At 39.0% G+C, this 27,240-nt stretch overlaps 2 protein-coding genes across 42 annotated transcripts in view; one reads left to right on the top strand and one right to left on the bottom strand.

Annotated features, from left to right (window-relative positions):
* LOC110501282 (uncharacterized) overlaps nt 1-17,874 on the top strand; it is a 42,366-nt gene extending 24,492 nt beyond the window's left edge. Inside the window, exons 3-6 of the mRNA XM_021578726.3 lie at nt 3,074-3,130; nt 4,166-4,258; nt 4,718-4,903; nt 16,899-17,874. Of these exons, the coding sequence (XP_021434401.3) occupies nt 3,074-3,130; nt 4,166-4,258; nt 4,718-4,903; nt 16,899-17,027 (465 nt within the window). The 3' untranslated portion in view covers nt 17,028-17,874. The remainder of the gene's footprint in view (nt 1-3,073; nt 3,131-4,165; nt 4,259-4,717; nt 4,904-16,898) is intronic.
* A 2,963-nt stretch (nt 17,875-20,837) lies between these two features.
* The window catches only part of obsl1b (obscurin like cytoskeletal adaptor 1b), a 70,134-nt gene continuing 63,731 nt past the window's right edge, over nt 20,838-27,240 (bottom strand). For all 41 annotated transcript variants that reach the window (XR_016490482.1, XR_016490483.1, XR_016490484.1 and 38 more), the window contains 3 exons: nt 24,579-24,845; nt 23,430-23,699; nt 20,838-22,115 (listed from right to left, as the gene is read on the bottom strand). Coding sequence is in view for 37 of the 41 variants with exons in the window: in XM_090215272.1 (XP_090071398.1) it covers nt 22,105-22,115; nt 23,430-23,699; nt 24,579-24,845 (548 nt within the window). In the remaining 4 variants the exon portion in view is untranslated. The remainder of the gene's footprint in view (nt 22,116-23,429; nt 23,700-24,578; nt 24,846-27,240) is intronic.

The raw sequence follows: 27,240 nt of genomic DNA, 5'->3' as shown, positions 1-27,240 counted from the left end.
GGAACACCTATGTGAGAATGCTGTTCGTTGACTACAGCTCTGCGTTCAACACCATAGTGTCCTCAAAGCTAATCACTAAGCTTAGGACCCTAGGACTAAACACCCCCCTCTGCACCTGGATCCTGTTCTTCCTTACGGGACTTCCTGACAGGCTGCCCCCAGGTGGTAAGGGTAGGCAACAACACATTTGCCACGCTGATCCTCAACACTGGGGCCCCTCAGGGATGTGTGCTTAGTCCCCTCCTGTACTCCCTGTTCACCCATGACTGCGTGGCCAAGCACGTCTCCAACAAGCGCTACTCATTACGTTTGCCAACGACACAACGGTGGTAGGCCTGATTACTAACAATGATTAGACAGCATATAGGGAGGAGGTCAGAGACCTGGCAGTGTTGTGCCAGGATAACAACTTCTCCCTCAATGTGATCAAGACAAAGGAGTTGATCGTGGACTACAGGAAAAGGAGGCCCGAGCACGCCCCCATTCTAATTGACAGGGCTGTAGTGGAGCAGATTGAGAGTGTCCACCTCACCGACAAACTATCATTGTCCAAACACACCAAGACAGTTGTGAAGAGGGCCAGACAATGCCAATTCCCCCTCGGGAGACTGAAAAGATTTTGCATGGGTCCTCAGATCCTCCAAAAGTTATACAGCTGCACCATCGAGAGCAGGACTGGTTGTATCACCGACTGCTATGGCAACTGCTCAGCCTATGACCGCAAGGCGGTACAGAAGGTAGTGTGTACGGCCCAGTACATCATGGGGCCAAGCTTCCTGCCGTCCAGGACCTCTAAACCAGGCGGTATCAGAGGAAGGCCCTAAAAATTGCCTAAGACTCCAGCCACCCTAGTCATAGACTGTTTTCTCTGCTACCGCACGGCAAGTGGTACTGGAGTACTACGTCTACATCCAAGAGGCTTTTTAATTATTTTTTTTTACAGCTAATCAAATGTCTACCCGTTCTATTTGTATTGATATTCTTTTTACACTGCTGCTATTCACTGTTTATTATCTATGCATAGTCACTTTACATCTACCTATATGTCCATATTACCTCCATTACTTCAACTACTTCAACTGTACCCCCGCACAATGACTTGGTATCGGTACCCCCTGTTTATAGCCTCGTTGTTGTTATTTTATTGTTGCTCGTTTATTTTTTACTTTAGTTTATTTAGTAAATATTTTTTTAGCTCTTATTTTTCTTAAAACTAGATTGTTGGTTAAGGGCTTTTAAGTAAGTATTTCACGGTAAAGGTTGTATTCGGCACATGACAAATACAATTTTATTTTACTTGATCCATATTATGCATCTAGCCATGGTGCCTTTACCAAGATTGGAAACTATTAGGAACAATTAGAAACCTCGTTACTCTCCCTAAGATGTTTGGAGTCGTTGATGCAGAGAGAGAAGAATAAGATCAGGGTTGAAGGATTTCAGGGATAGAAGACCTACAAGTGGTGGACAAAGATGCGAACAAATGAGGGACATGAATAGGACTATTGAGCAGTGGTAGAAAACAGTACCCAAATGTCATACTTGAGAAAAAGTATAGATTTGTTATAGAAAATGACTTGAGTAATAGTGAAAGTCACCCAGTAAAATACTATTTGAGTAAAAGTCTAAAACTATTTGGTTTTAAATTAACTTATGTATCAAAAGTAAATGTAATTGCTAAAATACACTTAAGTATCAAAAGTAAAATAATTAATAATTTAAAATTCCTTATATTAGGGAAATCAGACACAATTTTCTTGTTTTTTTATGTATTTACGAATAGCCAGGGGCACACTCCAACACTCAGACATAATTTGCAAATGAAGCATTTGTGTTTAGTGATTCCGCCAGATCAGACACAGTAGGGCTGATCAGGGTTGTTTTCTTGATAAGTGTTTAAATTGGACCATTTCTGTCCTGCTAAGCATTCAAAAGTACTTTTGGGTGTCAGGGTAAATATATGGAGTAAAATGTACATTATCTGCTTTAGGAATGTAGTGAAGTCAAAATAAACGTTGTCAAAAATAGAAAATAAAGTACAGAAAGCCCCAAAAAACTACTTAATTAGTACTTTAAAGTGTTTTTAAATAAGTACTATTCACCACTGCTATTGGGTGACTACTCATGCACTTTTGGGTGGGGCATTGTCATATTGTTGTCTTTCATCCATGTGATTCCGTTTTTTAGTCTACCACCTGTACCTTTATAATACACAATAGAGAGGGATATTTTAAATTATTTTCAGATAGGCTTTAGGAAGACAAATTGAACGAATAAACAAGATTAACAGTACAACAAATGTGAATCAGTTTTCAGATAATGAATTGAAGGTTGTGTGTTATGGACTTTGTTGCATGGCTTCTTATCCACACAGGGCCAGTGTGGGTGCAGGTTTGTGTTCTAACCAAACAATAACACACCTGATTCAACTAATCATGTCTTGATTGAAGTCTGTGATTAGTTGATTTGTTGAGTCAGGTGTGGGTACTGGTTGGCAAGAGCAAAAACCCAGTCCACATTGATCTGTGTGGAAACGATTGGACTCCCACTGTTATAAGTGCTACTTTCATGATGAATAGCAATGATCTGTTTATTTCAATAACTTTAGGGGAGATTAATATAATCCCATTATAAATAAGAAATGTCAGTTTGTACGTTTTGAACATTTGGACCTTAATTAAAATGTATTATTTAAGAGATGGCCGTATTTGGAACACCCATGGGCTAAGCCCAGTCCAGACTTTTCACATATTTTATCTAATATTTTTTGTCCTATTAAAACATTTTGTAAGTAAAGTCATAACTTCACGAGAGATTAATCTTTCATTTTATATTCACTTTTCTTACAAAATTAGGGCAGTATATGTTAGAAATGTCTAAATTTAGATTTTGGTGGGCTTAATAGGTACACTTACCCTACCACTTCTTAGACTTTCTTTCAATGAGAATGACAGATCTATAACTCACATTTCTGTGTACATTTGGTCAGGACGCCCAAAAAGTGATATAATGCAGCTTTAAGTAAATGGGTTCCGTACTTGATTCTTACATCGTATGTTCTTGCTCTCAACAGCCATTGAACAACGCTGATTTTATAATTCCAGTGGAAATCGATGGAACAGTTCACCAGGTAAGCACGACTCTTTTGAGTTTAAATTCTTAGCCTTCTCTCCTTCATAGCTCCACAATGGAATAAGCAGTAAAGTTGCCCTGACCTCAAATACAATTATATAATCTACTTTCTGTGTTATCCATGCTATCTCCTCAGTTTTGAAAGTGTGCCATTAGTTCAAAGTGGTCTCTTTTCTTTTTACCTTTTTCCTACCACTGTTTACTCACCGTTGCTATAGTGCTAGTACACTAGCCTAGTAACCTGACAGAGCTTTGGCCTTCTCTGTGGATGGGTCTCAGCAGCCGGTGTCTATTTCTGTGGGCTGACGAAACGAGGAAGTACTGACTGGCTTCTCAGAAATCACCGGGCCCATCAATCTCAGTCCCTAGAACAGAATCTGCCCAGCCCATTGGAGATCACATTGGAGATTGCAGATACTGCTGCAGTTTTGCTTAGTTTAAAGGCACATTTTGGCCAGAAGACAGAAGATAACACCTGTTTTATACCCCAGGCCTGGGTCTGTTTCAAGTAATCTAGGATAGGCTTGTTTAAGCAGGGAGAGCCTATTCGGGATGACTTGGTTCAGGAACATTGCCGATAGCGTCATGGTCTTTCGAGGAATCGAGCAGAACTGGAATAAAAGTTATATATTGACAGGCATATCCTTCCATATACAGATAATAGGCTACACCTGATTGACCATTCCACGTGGAATTGTAGGGTCATCTGGCATTTATGAAGTCTGATATGCTGTCAGAGGTGTTAACTTCTCTTTCAGTCTCTTTCAACGTCTCATTTTTATGTCCCAACCCATTAACCTCAATATCATCTGGCACCCCATAACAGTAAACCTGGACAAGCAAGGCAAGGTGCAGCCAAAAGTCACAGATGAGAGGGCGTAGGCACAACTATTGCTCCAAAAATTATTTAAAATTATTCCTCTATTCAAAAAGTAGTTTAAAGCATTAACGTCAAGAGCAAAGAAAAAATACAGTCAACGTTTTGTAAATAATCGGAAGTATTTCCCCATGTCTTGTGTTTCTATTACTTCAGGTGTATGTGTTGAAGCGGCCCCATATGGATGAGTTTCTCAGAAGAATGGGGGAGTTGTTTGAGTGTGTTCTGTTCACTGCGAGTTTATCCAAGGTGAGATAATGTTCACTGAATGCTGATTGACATAACGACATTAAAGGTTGAAAGGATCTAACTTTTAGTCAACTACTAGGCTTAAAGGGAAATTCGGGATTGAACAAGTTAAATGTTAGATGGTTCCCCATCCTGAAAGTAGTCTACGGGCAAGGAGAAACTGTAATCCATGGTTCTGTTTTCTTTAAACAACCACTACAAATGTAAGCTAACTTAAGTCCATGCTATCCAACAATCAATGGAAGTGATGGGGGCATCTAAAATACTGAACGTTCCCTTTAAGAATGTGACACGTGTTTGACATGTTTTATTTACAATTCTTAGAAACTTAGCCCTGCCATTCTAATATCTTACTCATAGACAGGGACTTCATTTACATTTACATATGCATCACACACACGCCGCTTTCTGTGAACTACCATCAGTGACAATGTTGTGTGTTTTTTCCTGTTGTGCCAGTATGCCGATCCCGTCTCCGACCTGCTGGATAAATGGGGTGCCTTCCAACACCGTCTCTTCCGGGAGTCCTGCGTTTTCCACCAAGGAAACTATGTGAAAGACCTGAGTCGTCTGGGCAGGGACCTCAACAAGGTCATCATTGTGGACAACTCTCCAGCCTCCTACATCTTCCACTCTGATAATGCTGTATGTCATTCATACTTCTATCTACCAGTATACTATACTAAGCCCTCTATTCAGTCAACTGCAGATAAATGCGAAACTGCACTGCAGGTTCACTCAGAAAATTGCCGTTGTTTCAGCGGTGTTTAAGAGAAACTGACACTCTTAACTATTTTACAGAAATGAAACAAACAGATAATCATAGTATTGTCTCAAAATATAAAATGTGTGATTTATTCTTCAAATGTACTTTACAAGAGTTTTTACAAATTGTTTCTATTTGACTCAGAATTCTATAACATATAGTACAGCATGGTTGGCAGCATTATATGGATGCAGTCAATGCATGATTAATTTAATTCAGCGCTAAATCATACAAAACAAATTGTTGATTCAACATACAATTGTACGGCAACCAGCTGCAACAGGATTGTGAGTTTACTCAGCAAAAACGTTGTTGAGCAAACTCACAACAAAAAGTTTGCGTAAATTTGTGTGAATTTTGTTGAGCAAACTCGTAATTCTATTGCAGCTGGATGTCTTACAATTGTATGTTGAATCAACATGTATTTACTTACAGTTGAAGTAGTCTAATAAATATATCTATCTATTGTAAATCACAGCTAGTAAATTGGCTGCCTCCAGCCATTCAGGTGATGCACTGTTTGTTTAATTTGCTCAATATTTTTGGACAGAAATGGCAGTGATTGGGAATCTCAACACAATCAATTCAGCTAGTTAAAAATTAGAATGATCACAAGATTGTGGCTAATAGCTAATCTATTTACGTACTGTAGACCTACTTAATTAGCAAGCTAGATGGCTTGATACTAGAGTTGTGGACTCGAGTCACATGACTTAAACTAGAGCCTGACTCAAGTCACACATTAGATGGCTTGAGACTTGACTTGATATAAAATAAAATAACTTGAGACTTGACTTTGACTTGGAGCCTCAAGATTTGGGACCTGACTTTGACTTGAGACTAATGACTTGAAATTATCTGGCCAGGTTTGGCATGGCATTTGCATTGCCAGGGTTGTGGGTTCGATTCCCACAGGGGACCAGTACAAAAACGTATAAAATGTATGCACTCACTACTATAAATCGCTCTGGATTAGAGCTTCTATTAAATTACAAATGTACATTTTGTGGCAGAGGGAAAATCTCAATTGCATACACCTTACGTCCTTTCTCCTCTCAAGTTGCAACGTTTATTTCCCATTTGCACAGGATACAACAGGTGTAAAACAGTACAGTGAAATTCTTACCTTAAGACCTCTTTCCCGACAATGCAGTGATAAAATAATAATAGAAACTAGATGGTATTGTACAATTGATGGGATTTGTTTAACCAATATTTTTGTGGTTGTGGTAAAAGTTTTAAAAGTTTCACTTGACTATTTAAAGCAAAGCATATTTAAGTATGTATGGTTTTGAAAAATGTTATAGTTGTGGTAGTGTCTGCATTTAGTAATGGTTATAGTTACAGTAGACTGGTTATAGTTGGAAAAGTTAGAATAGCCTGAACATATGAATGTTGGCTTTGGCTTGAACAGTTCAAGAGTTACTTTTTGTGATTTTCATTATGCTAATTAATGCACATTTATAGTTATTAGTTAATATGTTTGAATGAATTTGAAGTTAGGATAGCAAGAACCTGTGAAAGTTTATTTGTTTTTTCTAGCATGATGAGTTCAAGAGTTACAATTATTGTTGGTAGGTATTATATGCTAATTTATGCACATTTAAGTAGTTATAATTTATAGTGCAGACCAGAGTTAGTGTGTAACGGCATTCAGAGGTGGAAGAAGGATCGGACCAAAGCGCAGCGTGATAAGTGTTCATGATGATTTATTCAAAATGACCTGAACACTGAAATACAAAACAATAAACGATGTGAACAAAACAAAAACTGAAACAGTACCGTATGGCCCAAACACACGGAAACAAACACCCACAAACCAAAGTGAAACCCAGGCTACCTAAGTATGATTCTCAATCAGAGACAACTAACGACACCTGCCTCTGATTGAGAACCATACTAGGCCGAACACAAAAACCAACATAGAAAAACAAACATAGACTGCCGACCCCAACTCACTCCCTGACCATACTAAAATATATAATAAAATAACAGAACTATGGTCAGAATGTGACAGTGCGAACTAGCAACACCTAGGACCAGAGTTGGACCAGAGCTAGTGCATTCCAGAGTAGTAGTTGTGGTTCAGTAGTTTTGTGGTCTTACCTTACCTTTGTGTGTGGTCAGTTGTTCTCAGTAGTGGTTAGTAGTTGTGCTCAGTAGTTGTGTGGTTGTGGTTCAGTAGTGGTCGATCATTTTGGTAAGTACAGTACGTGTGTGGTTCAGTAGTTGTGGTAGGAGTGTGGTTCATTCGTTTTGGGCAATAGTTATGTTGTTGTGATCAGCGGTTTTGTGGTTGTGGTCAGTACTTGTGGTTTAGCAGTTGTGGTTGTGTTTAGTAGCTGTGGTCAGTAGTGGTCAACAGTTGTGGTCGGTAGTGTTGTGGTCAGTAATGGTCAGTAGTTTTGCTAAGTAGGTGTGTGGTTCAGTGGCTTTGTTTAGTAACTACAGTTGGATGTACTGACATTCTCTAAAATGACTTATAATTCAGAATTCTCTTGCAACAGCTCTATTTGACATTCCTGCAGTCAGCATGCCAATTGCAAGCACACTCAAAACTTGAGACAGCTATGGCATTGTGTTGTGTGACGACAACTTCACATTTTTTGCCTTCAGCACAAGGTGTACCTGTGTAATGATTATGCTGTTTAATCAGCTTCTTGGCAACGGACAAATGCTCTCTAACAGGGATGCAAAACAACATTTGAGATAAATAAGCTTTTTGTGCATAGGGACATTTTTTGGGAGCTTTTACACTTCAGATCATGAAAAATGGGACCAACACTTTACATGTTGTTTATATTTTTGTTCACTATAGTTTAAAAAGTATAAAAGATACAGTATCAAAATGTGTGTACAATCACACTATTCCAGATCAATATGCACATTTTAAAGTTTTAATTATGTTTCTAGCTTTCAATTATGTTTCTAAGAAACAACTAACTAAATAAGCTAAAGTAAAAAATAAAATAACAATAACGAGGCTATATACAGGGGGTACCGGTAGAGAGTCCAGTTGGCCATTTGATTAATTGTTCAGCAGTCTTATGGCTTGGGGGTAGAAGCTGTTAAGGAGCCTTTAGGACCTAGACTTGGCGCTCCAGTACCGCTTGCCGTGCGGTAGCAGAGAGAACAGTCTATGACATAGGTGTTTGGAGTCTCTGACACCACCTAGTATATAGGTTCTGGATGGCAGGAAGCGTGGCCTCAGTGATGCACTGGGCCGTATGCACTACCCTCTTTAGAGCCTTACGGTCGGATGCCTAGCAGTTGCCATGCTAGGTGTTGATGCAACCGGTCAGGATGCTCTTGATGGTGCGGCTGTAGAACCTTTTGAGGATCTGGGGACCCGTGCCAAATCTTTTCAGTCTCCTGATGGGGAAAATGTGTTGTGGTGCCCTATGACTGTCTTGGTGTGTTTGGACCATGATAGTTTGTTGGTGATGTGAACACAAAGGAACTTGAAACTCTCGACCTGCTCCACTGCAGCCCCGTCGATGTTCATGGGGGCCTGTTCAGCCCTCCTTTACCTGTAGTCCACGATCATCTCCTTTGTCTTGTTCACATTGAGGGAGAGGTTGTTGTCCTGGCACCACACTGCCAGGTCTCTGACAGGCTGTCTCTGATAGGCTGTCTCATCGTTGTTGGTGATCAGGCCTACCACTGTTGTGTCGTCAGCAAACTTATTGATGGTGTTGGAGTCGTGCTTGGCCACACAGTTGCAGAGAGAGGTGTATGGTCCCAGGGACCTTAGCTTAGTGATGAGCTTTGTGGGCACTATGGTGTTGAACGCTGAGCTGTAGTCAATTAACAGCATTCCCACTTGGGTGTTGTTTTTGTCCAGGTGGGAAAGGGCAGTGTGGAGTGCGATTGAGATTGCATTATCTGTGAATCTGTTGGGCCGGTATGCGAATTGGAGTGGGTCTGGGGTTTCCATGATGATGGTGGTGATGTGAGCTATGACCAGCCTTTCAAAAAAGCATTTCATGTTTACCGATGTGAGTGCTGTGACAGTAGTCATTTAGGCAGGTTACCTTGGTGTTCTTGGGCACAGGGACTATGGTGGTCTGCTTGAAACATGTAGGCATTACAGACCCGGTCAGGGAGAGGTTGAAAATGTCTTGGTAATCCGTCTGGCCCCGTGACCTTGTGAATGTTGACCTGTTTTAAAGACACTTGCTCACATTGGCTACGGAGAGTGTGATCACGCAAGTCCTACCACATCCGAAGAGCGTCAGAGTCAGTGTAGTAGGATGATAAAACATTTAACTAAAATAAAAACCACAAATGAGGTGGGTAAGAATCACGAAAATCACGGAAATGCAAGTACTGTGTATACAGGTCAATGCCAGTACCTTATTAAATGTGCATGGATACTGGAGTGGTTGAGGGGGGTCTATTACATAAAACATGACTGGTAGTACAAATATATATATGCTTATGGTACTACACTATTGGTAATATATACATGTAAACAGGAGTAATAGTTACCAGTAGCAGGATAAATAGATAAATACTAATGGCAAAATAATCAATCGAAAGTGGTGTAATGGAGTCACTCGATAGGCTGTGGGAGAGGGAGAGCAGTGGTTGTTAGCCATTTAACAGTCTTATCACTAGGTGATGGAAGCTGTTTAGGGGTGGGTGGGACTTCTGGCTTTCTCCTCCAATGGGTTTTGAGAAGGTGAGAGGACACGAGGAGTATGCAATTGAGATTCTACCCAAGCAGCATCGTCCCTTCAAAAAACGTACAACAGATTGGCTAGCGAAACCAACACTCAACCCTCTGAATGGACCATCAAACTGCCAATCAACACAGGTAGCTACTGAACAGATTGCTGATTTGCTGTACAGCTATACAGCTATACAATTGCGTGCAGCACAAAGTCAAATTGTAGGGAGGGAGGAATTATGTGGCGATCAATCATTTTAACTGCTTACTTTGCAAGCTCACCAGCAATAGGGATTAAATTAATTATCACTGTGGCGACGATGCACCAAAGGCTTTTCTTTCCACTTGCGCACTCCAAACTCTCGCCCGTGGAGAGTGCTTTGTTCTCTTTTTGAAATGGTTGCTGTTGCTTTCACATATTTAAATGTGGTACATCTACATTCCATCTAATCTGACAGTAATTGCTAGCATTTAATCATTCCATCCCTGTCCCATTTATTGCAACACTTAGACATGTTTCATGATTGAGGTACGGGTTTGTCCATACATCACTTGGCCAGGAAGAAAGAACTCTCCAGGAAAAAGAAAGGCATAAGTGTATGTTTACTGATTAACTATTCAAGGTGTGATTGTGGTAACGTACAGGAGCTCAAGCCATTTTGTTCTCCCGATTTGGAATACCTCACTATCAAATGCCGCCTGCATTACCTACCGAGAGAATTCTCTTCGGTCATCGTCACAGCTGTTATATATATATATACAGTGCCTTGCGAAAGTATTCGGCCCCCTTGAACTTTGCGACCTTTTGCCACATTTCAGGCTTCAAACATAAAGATATAAAACTGTATTTTTTTGTGAAGAATCAACAACAAGTGGGACACAATCATGAAGTGTAACGACATTTATATATTTCAAACTTTTTTAACAAATCAAAAACTGAAAAATTGGGCGTGCAAAATTACGAGTGTTTTTCATCTGATCATATGACATTCTCCCAATCTTCTTCGGGATCATCAGGCAGTTTACTCTGGGCACCTTATTCATCCAAGCTACTCAATACTGCCCACCTGTCACCAAGAAGTTTTAAGCAAGAATAAAGAATAGGCAAAGTGATTGTGTCAGGCGAAAATGATTTAAAACGTTTTACCATTACAACATTTGATGTACTGTACAGTCAAATTCACCGTGGTGGTCTGAAGCATGCTATACATTTCACAGCTGGCAAAGCCTCATCATGATTGGTTATTCCCCGTCATTTGCAACAGGTCAATGAGCGTCATCACTATCTTTCCTTTGAGGTACCTCAAACTGTCGTGATTACTAGCTGAGAAACTTTTAGGTGTTAATTTTACTCCTGGCTCAAAGTTTGTCTGAGCAGTGTCTTAACATCATCGTAAAACCTACTCTGAGCTGAGAGACTTTTGTTGTTGTCTTAAAACTGGTTTTAACAGGGTTCCTAGGACCTTTTCTGAGAGGTTTTGTGGGTACAGGCCCTGGTCTATCCTTTGTTCTAGCAAGATGCACGCAGTAGTACACACCATAACACTCAGTGCCACTTGTTTGCCTCTCCACGAACCCAAAGGCTCTTTTTAAGAGCCACCTAATACATTTAAATAAGTGTGTGTGTCGGGAGGGTGCTGTCAAAACTATTTAACGAAAGAATGGTCAAAATATCTCCTACAAGAGGCAAACCTACATATTCTGATCCACAGGTGGGAACTCTAACCATTATACTCTGAATCCTGTTCTTCAACAGACCATTTAAATGTCTGTAAGCGTTCACCCCCCCCCCAAGAAAATCTTCATACTACCCAGTAATGTTGATTTATCTTGCTTTGTTGAAATATAAAAAGTCTAAAACAGTTGATTTGTTGACAACAGACTCATTTAATCAAGTAGTTAACCAAGTTAGCATTTAATTTTCTTTTGACTGTATGCTGCTGTAACCTGATCTCATAGCATGTTGTATTATTCTCTCAGTAAATCTGAGACACTCCATTTAGTATGATATGTTAGCTAATCAAAACAAAATCATATTATTTGGCTAGATACCTATATTTGCCTGTTTGTTAGCTATCTAGCTTTCAGATGATTGGTGTTACAGAGGCTAGCTGCTGGACTTTGTACAAGCTATCTAACGTTAGCAACCTAGCTAATCAAAATATCTGTTTTGTATTTATTGATTTACCTCAGCTTGAATACCACCATATAACTAGCTAGATATACATTAGCCCAGGTTTATTTGCATACACATCTTATGACTGGCAGCATGGTGCTAGCAGCTGTGTTGTTGCCGAGCAACCAACCCAGTGTTATGGAACTCGGAGCTTCAGCTAAAAAATATGTTAGCATTGTCAGAAAGCATCTTTATTTCTTAGCAGATGGAAATGTGCCCGTGAGAGTTATAAATTATACATTTTATAAAAACTGTTGCACCTATAAAGTTTATTTGTGAATTTTATCTATGGTCGTGTCTATAATTAAACCTTTATTTAATCATGGAAGTCCCAAAAGAGACCAATGTCTCTTTTGCAAGTGTTGCCCTGATTCACAGAATGCAGCATAACAATACAAAGTACATTAAAGGGAATTAGTGACACAAATATTACAAAAAAATCAAAGGCGGGAGCGGGAGAAATACTATTATAAAAAACACATACATTCCTCTGTAAACGGGTCATTTAACAATGTCCCGCAATTACCAAAAGGCACTAGTGCATGCAATTTTGGAGTATACTGAAATGTATTCCATATGTGCCACGTAAAAACTAAAGGACGTTTTACCTAAATCGGTAGAGACCAATGGAATTTCAAGAATTAGCCATTCCTGGGAGTGAGTAACGTATTTCATACTTTGGTATGTCAGGAGCAGGGTTTCCATTAGCCGGCTTTTGGCCGATAATAAAATAAAATGAAAAGCCAATCAATAAAACTGTTGCAAGCCAAAATGACCAGGAGAAAAAAAATCTCATTGCAAATTAATTGATGGAAAAACCAGTCGATGAAAATACATTTGACCATCATGCTTATCGGTCAATAGGTTCATTTGCATAATTTTGTTGTCTTCTTTCTAATTTATCCAGCACAACTATCACACCTGCACAGTGGGAATTCTCCTGCAGCTCCTTAGCTGGTTGCTGCTGGAGTAAAGCATGTGCATTTATAAGCCCATTCATTGTGCAACCATTTCTAAATGCAACCATGTGTTAGCAGTTTTGGCGCACGATTTAAAAAGAGCTACTATATATGTTTTTCTCAACTGGTAATTGATGTGTGCCTCCCATTCACAATTTAAGTGCAGGCAACAGGCTATCCGCGTGTCAAAATGTGAGCTGGAGTCAGTATACATTTTGAAAACATACTTAATTCTTTGAAACCTGCATGTTTTACTTCATATTATGAGGCATGCTTTCCCTTGATTCATAGTAGCCTATAGACAAAATCCTACTATGGAAAAGTGGAGGCAATTATTTTATACATTCTTCAAAAGCAGCGCATGTGTTTCCAGTTTGGGGAAGTTTACAATTTATCCTACCATTTCTACCGATCTGCATGACAGTTATGATTTTCATATGCACATTTTCATGGAACCGTTTAATTTCAATAATAACGTTTTAGTTTTTCAAAAGCATTGTCACCTGGTCAGTCATTATAAATCTGAGTTAAATATTCAACTAATGCGAGGGCAATGCCAAAATATCTTAAATATCTTAAATGTCTGTTTAAATTTGTTGTTGATCATTGCTAGACAACTATTTTCAGGTCTTTCCATAGATTTTCAAGTATATTTACATCAAAACTTTAACTTGACATCACTGCCTTCTTGGTAAGCAACTCCAGCGTAGATTTGGCTTTGTCTTTTAGATTATTGTCCTGTTGAAAGGATAAATCATCTCCCAGTGTCTGGTGAAAAGCAGACTGAACCGTGTTTTCCTCTAGGATTTTGCCTGTCCTTAGCTCCATTCTGTATTTTTTTAAATCCTGAAAAACTCCCCTGTCCTTAACGATTACAAGCATATCCGTAATTTGATGCAGCCAGCACTATTCTTGACAATATGAAGAGTGGTACTCAGTAATGGAGAGTGGTACTCAAACATAATACGGAACCCAAACCTGCTGCGCGCATGCGCCATCGTGCGCTATCGTGCATAAATGTATTTTGCCCCCCCACACTAAACGCGATCACGTCACGCAGGTTAAAATATCAAAACAAACTCTGAACCAATGACATTAATTTGGGGACAGGTCGAAAATCATTAAACATGTATGGCAATTTAGCTAGTTAACTTGCACTTGCTAGCTAACGTTAATTTGCCCGATTTTAGCTAGCTTGCTGTTGCTAGCTAGTTTGTCCCGGGATAAAAACATTGAGTTATTTTACCTGAAATGCACATCGACCTCTACTCCGACAATTAATCCACACATAAAACGGCCAACCGACTCGTTTCTCTTCTCCTTCCAGGCTTTTTCATCATTTAACTTATATAGTGATCCATCTAAACTTTCATTGTATTACCACGACTACCGGCAAAACAGTTCGTCTTTCAATGACCCACGTGGGGATAACCAATGAGGAGATGGCACGTGGGTACCTGCTTCTATAAACCAATGAGGAGATGGGAGAGGCCGCAGCACAATCTGCGTCAGAAATAGGAATGAGTTCTATTTTAGCCCTTGGCATCACAGAAGCTCGTTGATACGCTCGCGCACGTAACATATCCGGTCTGGTCAGCATGTAACTCTTTGTATTCAGGACAAATAGTTAATTGCTTTGACACATTTTTTGCAGTATTTCTTTAGTGCCTTGTTGCAAACAGGAGACATGTTTTGTAATATTTTTATTCTGTACAGGCTTCCTTCTTTTCACTCTGGCAATTAGGTTAATATTGTGTAGTAATTACAATATTGCTGACCAATCCTCAGTTTTCTCCTATCACAGCCATTAAACTCTGTAACTGTTTTAAAGTCACCATCGGTCTCATGGTGAAATCCCTGAGCGGTTTCCTTCCTCTCTGGCAACTGAGTTAGGAAGGATGCCTGTATCTTTGTGGTGACTGGGTATATTGATACACCATCCAAGGTGTAATTTATAACTTCACCATGCTAAAAGGGATATTCAATGTCTGCTTTTAACATTTTTACCAGGGGTTGGAACCAAAATGATTTTCAATTGTTTCGTTTCGTTCTGAACAGAAACATTATTTTGTTTCCTTCCGTTCCACTCTTCCAACCAGCAAAATAAACTTCTGAACCTCAACATTAAATTACTTCACCAATCAGCAGGTAAGCGATTTAATCAGTATCAGAAAGTCATTATGAGCAAATATTTATTTTGCAGTAACAGCATGGTTGAATCATAATGAAAGACAAAGACACTATCCCTGCAACTTATGTGACTTGTTAAAGCAGTTTTACTTCTGAACTTACTTAGGCTTGCCATAACAAATGGGTTGAACACTTATTGACTGTAGACATTTCAGCTTTTCAGTTTTTATTCATTTGTAAAAAATATGAAAAACATAATTCCACTTTGTCATTATGGGGTGTTGTGTGTAGCTTAGTGACAAACAATCTAAATGTAATAATATATTTTAATTTCAGACACAACTAAATATGTAAAAATTCAAGGGGTGTGAGTACTTTCTGAAGACACTGTAAAGAAGCTAAATATCCTTGATTCCTTTATGGCTAAGCAATGCTTTCTGGGGAAGTATTTTGAATGAATTTCTGTATTACTTAACAGACAGGAGTAATTATATAATTTTGGCAAATTTATTTCAATTTAGTTCCCTAGCCTATTGGACCCACCGCTATGTCATTTCTCTCCTGTTCTATTGGTTCATACTTTCTTTCATTGTCCGGAAGCCAAAGGCACAATCCTAGTCATATTAGCAACCCGTCCTCGTTGTAGCATCTTTAGATTCCCCCTTTTTATAAGTTTCTAATAGAGATTTTCATCTGTCACATATGGTACCGCTCTCATCAGGTGTGCTGTTTAGAATTCTGTTTTCCCTGCTTTATTACAGGAATTGTATGTTCTGTTAAATTTCATTACCATAACTAAATGCAGTGGCGATCAGTGTCATTTAAGATGAGGGAGGACAACATTTTTATGAGCATGGCCTTATTTCTATTACAGCATATTCGATGACTCTGATTGATTCATATTCCATTCACCCAGTTCAATGTAACAGAGAGAGGTTCAGGCTACTCTAATTTCCGTATACCCACCATGAGATTGCTACAACCTAGCCTATGAATGAAAGTTTACAACATAGGTGCACACAGGTTGAAAGACAAAATTGAGGTGACAGACAGTGACATTCAATATTGTCTTGCACACTCTTGCCTGTTTCTATAGGACAAATTCATGTATGTTTATCCCCGTTTTGTTCTGTTTGCTTCCATTTAAGAAATATTTTCCAACAGAATCGTCGTAATGATTACACCACTGATCACGCATAAACACAGTTTCATAGCAGCCACGTTATATTCCTTCTTGCATCTATGCGCTCTCCTCCTCTCACCTCTTCCCTTCGCTTGTTGACTTCAATGCACAACATATCAGCTGTATGTGGCCAGGCGAAAAAACCTTTCCAAGCCAAACCGCTACACACAGCCTACATCGTTGTCACCACATTAGCTAAAGTAACGTCATTGTCAGCATAGCTAATATAACAAATTTGTTCGTAAACCTGCTATAATCATGCAGAATTGAAAGCATTCGTCAACTATCCCTTTGACTCATTGTGTTTTGTTTTAGACAGATTTGTTCCTGTATATTTTTTCAGAACAGCATGTGTGATATAACTTATCTTTTCTCTGCACCAAAATAATGTCTGTGGCTTCCATAGTTATGTCATTTTGGTGCTTATATAGGTAAATAATTTGCTCCAATGGAGAAATGGGAGATGGGTGTAAATGTACCGAACATCATGCACCCTCTCGACCCATACTTTCTGGTGGGGATGTAGTGCTTTCGTGGATTATCTAACGTCAATAAAAATGTATTTTCAATATATGACCTATTCATAATAATATGGATTTTTACATTCTTATGAATAGGTCAACTGTTCAATTTATGATTTAGTTTCATATCCGCATATACCATTACTAGTATTCGATATAACTAAATCACTGGTTCACATAGATTTGTGTCTAAACCTGACTTTGTTTATGACTTCACCTCTTCACACACACAGGTCCCTGTAGCATCCTGGTTTGACGACATGGCTGACACAGAGCTACTAGATCTCATCCCGTTCTTCGAGAGACTAAGCAAAGTGGACGATGTCTACGATATGCTCAAGCAGCAGAGGACTGCAAGCTAGTGTGTAATCAAACACCGGCTGCAACTTTTCACCACGGGGGCCATGGAGGAGGCTGGTGGTTAACAAGCTTCAAGTTTCTTCCCACTAGAAGGACCAGCTAGTGTCTCTCGGTCGTTGTCACCCAGCGAATTCCATTCACACACAACGTCATGGAGGCCACTCAGTTTGGCACAGAGACAGAACTGGGAGGAACTACTTCATGACAAACATCGAAAAGAGTGTTATAAGTCATTTTTTTCAATTTTGATGCAGTAATCCCCTCATGGTTACAACTTTTCCTCCTGAAGAGAAGGTTGAACAAAGCCCTTTTTCGTGGGACGGTGATCATTTAAGCAGGCAATAAAGTAATTTTGCAAAGCAATTGGTGAATACGATATGAAATACTGAGGGTGTTTATCTTGAGATCAAGATAACTCAACCCAGTCGTTTCTAGACTGTTTCCAAAAATGTCCTAATGTACCGCAAGTATATTATTTTTGAGTTGAACCATTTTTCCTTACCCGAACGTTACTGTATATCGAGTGTTTTCAACCTTCAATACTATTTGAGTAAATTATTCACTACAACATGCACACTTGTGATTGTGTCAAGGATGTACGATTATCAACAAGGATGCACTGTGTAGCAACACAGCAAATCATCGTATTTTGAACATTGGAAAAGCTGTCACATGCACGTGTATGTGTTTGTATTTTTATTCCATGTCAGCTGATTTAAGATCAGATTTGAAAAAGATACAGCAATAATGTTCACCTTAGTGAAATAGTCAGCATTTGATATTAACTGTAACAACAATTCATTGTATCTAGTTATGCTCTTTTCATCATTAAATCAAGTTGAATAAAAACTGGAATCACATCAGATGTGACATATGATGTGACACATTATGATGACATATTTAGCCATTATATCAGTGAAGTGTTTATGCCCGTTTGAAATGTATTACACACAGAGAATGCCTTATTCATGATTTGCCATTCATTCACTTAAAGTAACTGCCCAGAGAATTTCACTTTTAAAAGTTAATATTCTGTTAACTCATATCCAAATGAATGCTGTTGGCTTGTCTTCTACTCGTATTTGTGGCCAAAGCATAAATTGGAGAAAAGAAAAATTCCCACCTCAAATGTATGTCTCAAACAGACCGTTTAAATAATGCTTGCGATTTCCTCATAGAACATAATATAATCTCCCAGAGGAGGGTGAGCAGAGCAATCAGCGGTCTTGAGGAGGATGAGCTGGCCAGTCAGCGGTCTACTTGCATTAATATTTTGAATGACGATATACGCCCACACCATTCTGTTGGTGGGGTACGCCCATACCATTCTGTTGGTGGGGTACGCCCATACCATTCTGTTGGTGGGGTACGCCCATACCATTCTGTTGGTGGGGTACGCCCATACCATTCTGTTGGTGGGGTGCGCCCATACCATTCCGTTGGTGGGGTACGCCCATACCATTCTGTTGGTGGGGTGCGCCCATACCATTCTGTTGGTGGGGTACGCCCATACCATTCTGTTGGTGGGGTACGCCCATACCATTCTGTTGGTGGGGTACGCCCATACCATTCCAACACAGAAAAGCTGCTTTTTAACATACTGAATTAAAACATTTTTGGAAGGAATACTATTTCACTTATATTGTAAGTAATTATAGGTCATATTTCATAGAAATCTGGAAACACTGGGCAGTTACTTTAAATGAGTACTGTACATTATCAAGTGAGGCTCGAATTGCCTTGGTCTTCACTAGTTACCACAGCCACAAAGTAATTAACCCACCTATTTCTAAAATGTATAATGTTTTTAATCATAACCCTAAACCAAACCCCAACCAAATTGCTAACCAAAAGCCTAACCCTAACTTTACATGACCAAAAAAGCTATTGTTAGTTTTCATAGATTTGTACGATATATAGCCTATTTCTACTTTGTGACTGTTGCAACTAGTGAAAATAATTATTTTTCCTCATCAATCTACACACACTACCCCACAATGACAAAGTGAAAACTGTTTTATTCGTAATTTTTGCAAATGTATTAAGAATAAAAAACAGATACCTTACGTTTTCAGACCCTCTGCTATGAGACTCAAAATTAAGCTATTTCCTATTTCCATTAATCACCCTTGAGATGTTTCTACAACTTGGAGTACAGCTGTGGTAAATTTAATTGATTTAACATGATTTGGAAAGGCACATACATACCTGTCGTCTATATAAGGACCCACAGTTGACGGTGCATGTTAAAGCAAAAACCAAGCCATGAGGTCGAAGGAATTGTCCGTAGAGCTCCAAGACAGATCTGGGGAAGGAGGAAACCTGGCACCATCTCTACGGTAAAGCATGGTGGTGTCAGCATCATGCTGTGGGGATGTTTTTCAGCAGCAGGGACTGGGAGACTAGTCAGGATCGAGGGAAAGATGAACGGAGCAAAATACAGATCCTTGATGAAAACCTGCTCCAGAGCGCACAAGACCTCAGACTGGGGCGAAGGTTCACCTTCCAACAGGACAAAGACCCTAGGCACAAAGCCAAGACAACAAAGGTGTGGCTTCAGGACAAGTCTCTGAATGTCCTTGAGTGACCCAGTCAGAGCCCGCACTTGAACCCGATCGAACATCTCTGGACTGACCTGAAAATAGCTGTGCAGCAATGCTCCCCATCAACCCTGACAGAACTTGAGAGGATCTACAGAGAAGAATGGGAGAAACTCCCCAAAGAACCCAAGAAGACTCAAGGCTGTAATTGCTGCCAAAGATGCTTCAACAAACTACTGAGTAAAGAGTCTGAATACTAATGTGAATTTAATATTTCAGTTTTACATTTTTTATAAATGAGCTAATATTTCTAAAAACCTGATTTTGCTTTGTCATAATGGGGTATTTGTGTGTAGATTGATGAGGCTAAAAAAAACTATTTAAATCTATTTTTAGAAGGCTGTAACATAACAAAATGTGGAAAAAGTCAAGGGGTCTGAATACTTTCTGAATGCACTGTATATTATCAGCTCTATTCATTGTATTTCTATCTGCAACATTCATAATTCCACATCCCAGAATACACATCCCTGTATATGGATAGGCAATGGCATACCTGTGTGACCGGAGAGTGGAGAGTAGTCCAATGACCACATGCTGATGGGTCTTTCAGCCCTAATATCTGATGGTTAGAACTACAAGTGCCAATGTGGATGTGGTGAGAAGATTTGGACAGCTTTCAGTATTTAGCCAGTTGTTTTAATAGTTTGTTTTACTTATGTTAAAGATGTCGTGTTTTATATTGTAGATTAACTGATATGGGCAAAATAATATGTGCAAACTTGGAATAATTGTAGTACGCTGTCCAGGTGGAGAAATGGTTTGTAATCCATATGCTGGAGATGTATGTGTGACATTTGGTTTTTAACAAGTACTTGTACTTGACCTTTTTGATATGTGATATCATATTGCAAGTCTAATGTAGTAGTCATTCAACCTGTACAGTCAGTTGAGTGGGGAGCCTTTTCATAGCTCCTTGTATTACATGCCTTGTAAAGATCCTAATTTACTTTATGACACTTCCTGCCGTGCTTGCTTACACGTGACTACTTGTCTGTGCATGCGAGTCTGCGTTACCTTAAAAGTAAAATGCAGGATTCATTTGACAAGATAGACCTCTTTCAATCTTTCAATTACTATAATAATTTGCTGTTTTGTTTCACTGCATGCAACAAGTGTTGACATCAGAGTAAAGAAACGTGAGCTAAATCAAGTGTTTGAATGAGTAAGAGCTGCTCGTCAATTTTAAGAATAGAAAGAAGTAGAAAACGATTTGTACTTTACCATAATAAAGCATGATTTATTGAAACAGGTAATATCCCATTACAATTATTCCTGCATACACTAATGGAGCAATTCAATACATCGCGGGGGGTGTTGGAAACAAATTAAATTGAAAAGAAAAAAGAATATGGAACTGACTCATATGAAAACCATATTCATTAATTATTCAATACAATATATATTATTCAGGTAACTCTGCATTTAAACTTGAATATAATCTAATAAAATGATCAATATTAACTACCTTTCTAAATCAACCAATTTTGGCCCAATGTATTTATATTACAAGCCCAATACTACTTGACAGAACCCATTCTTCATAGTAGCTTGAAATTCTGCCTCCACAAAACAACTTCAAAATGTAAAAAACGATGTCTATACAGTGGACACGTGATGAAAAAATACAAATGAAATTATGCAATTATAAGTAATGATGATAAAGAAATTTGAGAGCGAGAACAGCGCTGTTCCTCAAACAGCTTGACTGACTGACTAAATGGACACTTAAAGTAAATAGAACTAATGGAACCTTTTAAGAACATTTTTTTAGACTTAGGACTGAATCCTAACATGAGAAAAATGTGTATCTCAAAGTTCTAGATAAATGCATTGATGTCAAAGGGAGATTTATGTGAAAAAGTTGGTAGCTCGTTAGGATTTGTCACTTCTAAACAACTTACAGTTTCTCAATACTTGCTTTAAGTAACCATTATGGCCCAAATTCTGACATAGGATGCCAGTGCACAACTCAGACTTTTGCATAAAGCATGCATTCATATCTGTGAGATTTGCAAGCAAATGCCACTCAAACATGGATCTCAAGTTAGGATTCGGTCCCACGCCTGTAATCAATTGAATTCTCCAACTGTATTTTACGATTGACTTTAGAACACATTTTTATATTACATAAAATGTCTATATTACATGTCATTTTATGGATGAATTACTTGCTCGTATTCAGAGAGACAATTTAGTCAACTCTGTACTTATGTTGGTTGATATTTACCAAGAGCCTCTTTACAGGACATTGTTTCAAGTGAATAGGGGTATCTGCATTGGGAAATAATTATACAAAATATTTCAATAACTTATTGTTAATTTTGACACAATATTCACCCCCTTTTTAAAGACAGGAATATATCTTACAATTCTATTCCATACATTCCAATTTCACATGACAAATATGAACACAAATAAATTGGCGAATAAAATATCGATCCATCTCATTCTCTGCATCACGACGATACTGCGTCTGTCAAGGATCACCTGTTGAAGAGTAGAAAAAAAATACACAAATACTCAGAACTGTCAATCCTATATGTACAGTATGTTCTATTCAAGCGAAATGGTAAACAGGTTTCCCCAATAAGACAAGAATGTGCATTTGTTATGCTAATTCACACAAATGTCTATAGTTATAGTTGATACAAGTTTTTTAAGGGATTTGAAGTTAGCCTGAACACGTGAAAGTTTGTCTTTAGCTTAAACGGTTCAAGAGTTATCCCCCCTGTGTAACGATCATGATGTTTAATTCATTTCTTGATATTCCACACCTGTCATGTGGATGAATTACCTTGGCAAAAACAAATTGCTATCTAACAGGGATGTAAACAGATTTGTGCATTTTAGAGAAATAAGTATTTTGTGCCTATGTAACATTTCTGGGATCTTTTACTTCAGCTCATGAAACATTGGACCAACAATATCCATGTCGCATTTATATTTTGTTCAGTATAAGTATTGTATAAGTTCAGAAAGTATAAATGCTATCCAAAATATTTTCTCAAGTAATCTAAATTGGGGCTGTTTGGGGTGATATCTTAACTCAAAATAGCAGAATAAATATAATTATAATACAACTATGAGAGAAATCTAGAGTTGTGCATAGTTTTGAAAGCACACCTTATCTCTTTGGCATGACAATTGTTTTTGTTTTATTTTATCCTGAAATACAATAATAACACAATGGTTTTGATTGAGTAGGGACAAACTGTCAATTTTAATGCAGCTGCATAAATACTGCAATGCAGGTTCAATTGAATTGGGGACATCCAGTAATCCTCAAGTAGCCACCATGAGCCAAATCCTAAGATAAGAGCCGATCTTCGGTCTCCTGAAAAACAACAATCCAAAATATAGTATAAATGTTGCAACTGCATAAATACTACAGTAAAGGACGCTATAAGTAGCCTGGAATCTTAAGTCTCGCATAATGGCTCAAGTGATACGGTAGGAGAAAATAGCTTGAATTAAAATATTTATATTTTAGGTATAAAGGGGGTCTGTATGTACAATCGGTTACACTTACGGCAAACTGACCACATTTTATGTGATGAAGGAACATAATACTTATTCAATTTTAGACCATATTATAAAATTAAAAGTATTTTATTACTGTCAGCCTGTAAATATAGCCTCAGACGTCTACCGGGAAATACATTCCGTCTTGTCTGACCTAGATGTCAATGCCAATGGAGAACTGCACATAAACACCAAACATAGCTTACAGTATGTCACACTTCTCTCGCCATGTGCCGCTGTTGTGCCAAATCACATGTAAAAGTTAAAGGGTTTGCCTACTCTTGACGTGGAGCTCGGCGCTGCTCTTGGCTTTTCCCGATGTGAACTCCACCAAGCCGTTCATGTCAACAGAGGTCTGTCGGAGGGTGAGGCGGTGGACCATGCCCATCTTCTCTAGGCTGACTTTTGGCCCCTGCTGCAGGGCCTCCCCCTTCAGGCTCCACACGGGGGCTTTGAGGACGGGGACCGAGACCTCACACTCGAAGCAGGCCTCATCCGGGGCAACCACCTCCACGCTCTTCAGTTCCCTCACCATCAGGAGAGACTGGGCTGTGTTGACCAGAGAAAGATAAATACATTGAGGGAACACTTAAAAGTACACTCAACAAGATGCCATCATAATCAATTACAAAACAACATAAGACCACATTGTCACCAAAATTCAGATGTACAACTACTGCCAGTGTTGGCCTTTCACAATTTGCACCTTCCCCAATAATGGCTGTTTTGAAGTCTGTTGTCCATGTTGTATGAGTTTACCCCGTTGTGTTTGAGAATGTCACCTTGCTAAGTATACCGTTAAATATGATTATACAATACACTCTATTCATTATATGATGAATTAAATAAGAATCAAATGACTCACCTGTACAAGTTAATTGCAGATAAGGGGCATGGAACAATGGTTGAATTGAATTTATAGCACTTTACTTTCATACCTGAGTAACACAAAGTACACTAGGAACAACATGTTGATGCAATGTTGTTACATAGTACTTCAGTAACTGCATTATAATTGCACAGAACTAGATTTGACCTATAATCCATTCAAATACTGAACTGAGTGAGCTGCAGTGTGTAATGAATAGGAATGTCTTACTGCCATGTTCCCAGTAGATGGAGCTGATATTCAGGATACCGATCGTTCTACGCTCCTGGTAGAAGTTGCCCTTAGACAGATCTAAGATCAGCCTACTCTCCCCAAATCCTAACAATTAGGGGGATGCAAAACTTAACTTATATTACTGATCTTGCTGTATTACTGAATACAATTTCTATTCATTTGAATTTGAGACAAATACTGTGGCTGTATCAACACAATAAATGGAGTGGGACGTGGCCTCATTTTGACCAAAGGCAAATGTTCATGTCAAACATCTGACAAACTTTGATTGTGGGGTGAACTGACACTTTAATAGATTATCTTACCTTCTACAGTCAGTTTCGCAGAGCATGTGTGCTCTCCAACCTGCACACTGTAAGTTCCCTCATCGTCCAGTGCCACCTGTTGAATGACCAGCTTGCGATAGCAGCCCTCACTGCAGATCTCAAAGCGCTCTGAGGGCAGGATGACATTGCTGCCTTTGTACCAGCGGATACTGCACCGAGGGTTGGATACTGAGCAGTCCATGATCGCACGACTCCTCTCAAGAGCTACCTTGTCCTGGAGAGGGTTCGTTATGTTCAATGGAAGCTCTGCAAGGATAAAATACAAATTTGCTTCATTTCTGAATGTGTCGCAAGGTGTGTTCTGAGACCTGACAATAATTGATTTGGCCAAGTGGCAGGCACCAATATCAATAATTCTATATTTACCTACAGTACCAGTCAAAAGTTTGGACACACCTACTCATTCAAGGGATTTTTTTTATTTTTACTATTTTTAATATTGCAGAACTAATTGTAAAAAAAACACGTATTAACAAAAAATTCAAAATATATTTTCTATTTGAGATTCTTTGAAGTAGCCCCCCTTTGCCTTGATGACAGCTTTGCACACTCTTGGCATTCTGTCAACCAGCTTCACCTGGAATGCTTTTCCAACAGTCTTGACGGAGTTCCTGCATATGCTGAGCACTTGTTGGCTGCTTTTCCTTCACTGTGGTCCAACTCATTACAAACAATCTCAATTGGGTTGAGGTTGGGGGATTGGAGGCCAGGTCATCGGATGCAGCACTCCATCGCTCTCCTTCTTGGTCAAATAGGCCTTACACAGCCTGGAGGTGTGTTGGGTCGTTGTCCAGTTGAAAACAAATGATAGTCCCACTAAGCGCAAACCAGGTGGGATGGTGTATCGCTGCAGAATGCTGTGGTAGCCATGCTGGTTAAGTGTGCCTTGATAAATAAATCACAGACAGTGTCACCAGCAAAGACCCCCCACACCATCACACCTCCTCCATGCTTCACGGTGGGATCCACACATGCGGAGATCATCTGTTCACCTACTCTGCGTCTCACAAAGACACAGCGGTTGGAACCAAAAGTCTCAGACCAATGGACAGATTTCCACCAGTCTAATTTCAATTGCTCGTGTTTCTTGGCCCAAGCAAGTCCTCTTCTTATTGGTGTCTTTTAGTAGTGGTTTCTTTGCAGCAATTCGACCATGAAGGCCTGATTTACGCAGTCTCCTCTGAACAGTTGATGTTGAGATGTGTCTGTTACTTGAACTCTGTGAAGCATTTATTTAGGTGCAATTTCTGAGGCTGCTAACTCTAATGAACTTATCCTCTGCAGCAGAGGTAACTCTGGGTCTTCCTGTCCTGTGGCGGTCCTCACGGGAGCCATCATCACGCTTGATGGTTTTGCGACTTATAGAAACTTCCAAAGTTCTTGAAATGTTCCAGATTGACTGACCTTCATGTCTTATAGTAATGATGGACTGTCATTTCTCTTATGTTTATTGGAGCTCTTCTTGTCATAATATGGACTTGGTCTTTTACCAAATAGGGATATCTTCTGTATACCACCCCTACCTTGTCACAACACAACTGATTGGCTCAAACGCATCAAGAAGGAAAGAAATTCCACAAATGAACTTTTAACAAGCTACACCTGTTAATTGAAATGTATTCCTTGTGACTGCCTCATGAGAAAATGCCAAGAGTGTGTAAAGCAAAGGGGGGCTACTTTGAAGAATCTCAAATATAAATATATTTTGATTTGTTTAACACTTCTTTGGTTACTGCATGATTCCATATGTGTTATTTCATAGTTTTGATGTCTTCACTGTTATTCTACAATGTAGAAAATATTAAATATATATATTTTAAACTTGAATGAGTAGGTGTGTCCAAACTTTTCACTGGTACAGTAGGTCTATCCTATTGGGAACAAAGCATCTGATGTTGACATAGATTTTCTATATCCGCCCCCATATGCCATTTTCCCCCAAAATATTATTTTGTTACTACAATAATATATATATACTGAAAACTGAACTGAACTCAATTGAAAACTGCTGTTCACAAATGCTCTCCATCCAACCTCACTGAGCTCGAGCTGTTTTGCAAGGAGGAATGGGAAAAAATGTCAGTCTCTCGATGTGCAAAACTGATAGAGACATACCCCAAGCGACTTACAGCTGTAATCGCAGCAAAAGGTGGCGCTACAAAGTATTAACTTAAGGGGGCTGAATAATTTTGCACGCCCAATTTTTCAGTTTTTGATTTGTTAAAAAAGTTTGAAATGTCCAATAAATGTCGTTCCACTTCATGATTGTGTCCCACTTGTTGTTGATTCTTCACAAAAAAATACAGTTTTATATCTTTATGTTTGAAGCCTGAAATGTGGCAAAAGGTCGCAAAGTTCAAGGGGGCCGAATACTTTCGCAAGGCACTGTATATATTAAACCTTGAATGAGTAGGTGTGCCAAACTTTTGACTGGTACAATTAAGCAATAAGGCCCGAGAGGGTGTGGTATATGGTCAATATACCACGGCTAAGGGCTGTTCTTATGTACAACGCAACGCAGAGTGCCTAGATACAGGCCTTAGCCATGGTATATTGGCCCTAAACCACAAAGCCCAGAGGTGCCTTACTGCTATTATAAAATGGTTACCAACCCAATTAGAGCAGTAAAAATAAATGTTTT

Source organism: Oncorhynchus mykiss, chromosome 22 (genome assembly GCF_057628025.1).
Source record: "Oncorhynchus mykiss isolate SJ-2025 chromosome 22, ASM5762802v1, whole genome shotgun sequence".
Classification (NCBI taxonomy): Eukaryota; Metazoa; Chordata; class Actinopteri; order Salmoniformes; family Salmonidae; genus Oncorhynchus; species Oncorhynchus mykiss.
Note: the sequence above shows the minus strand (reverse complement) of the source record. Positions and strands in the feature narration are given on the sequence as shown.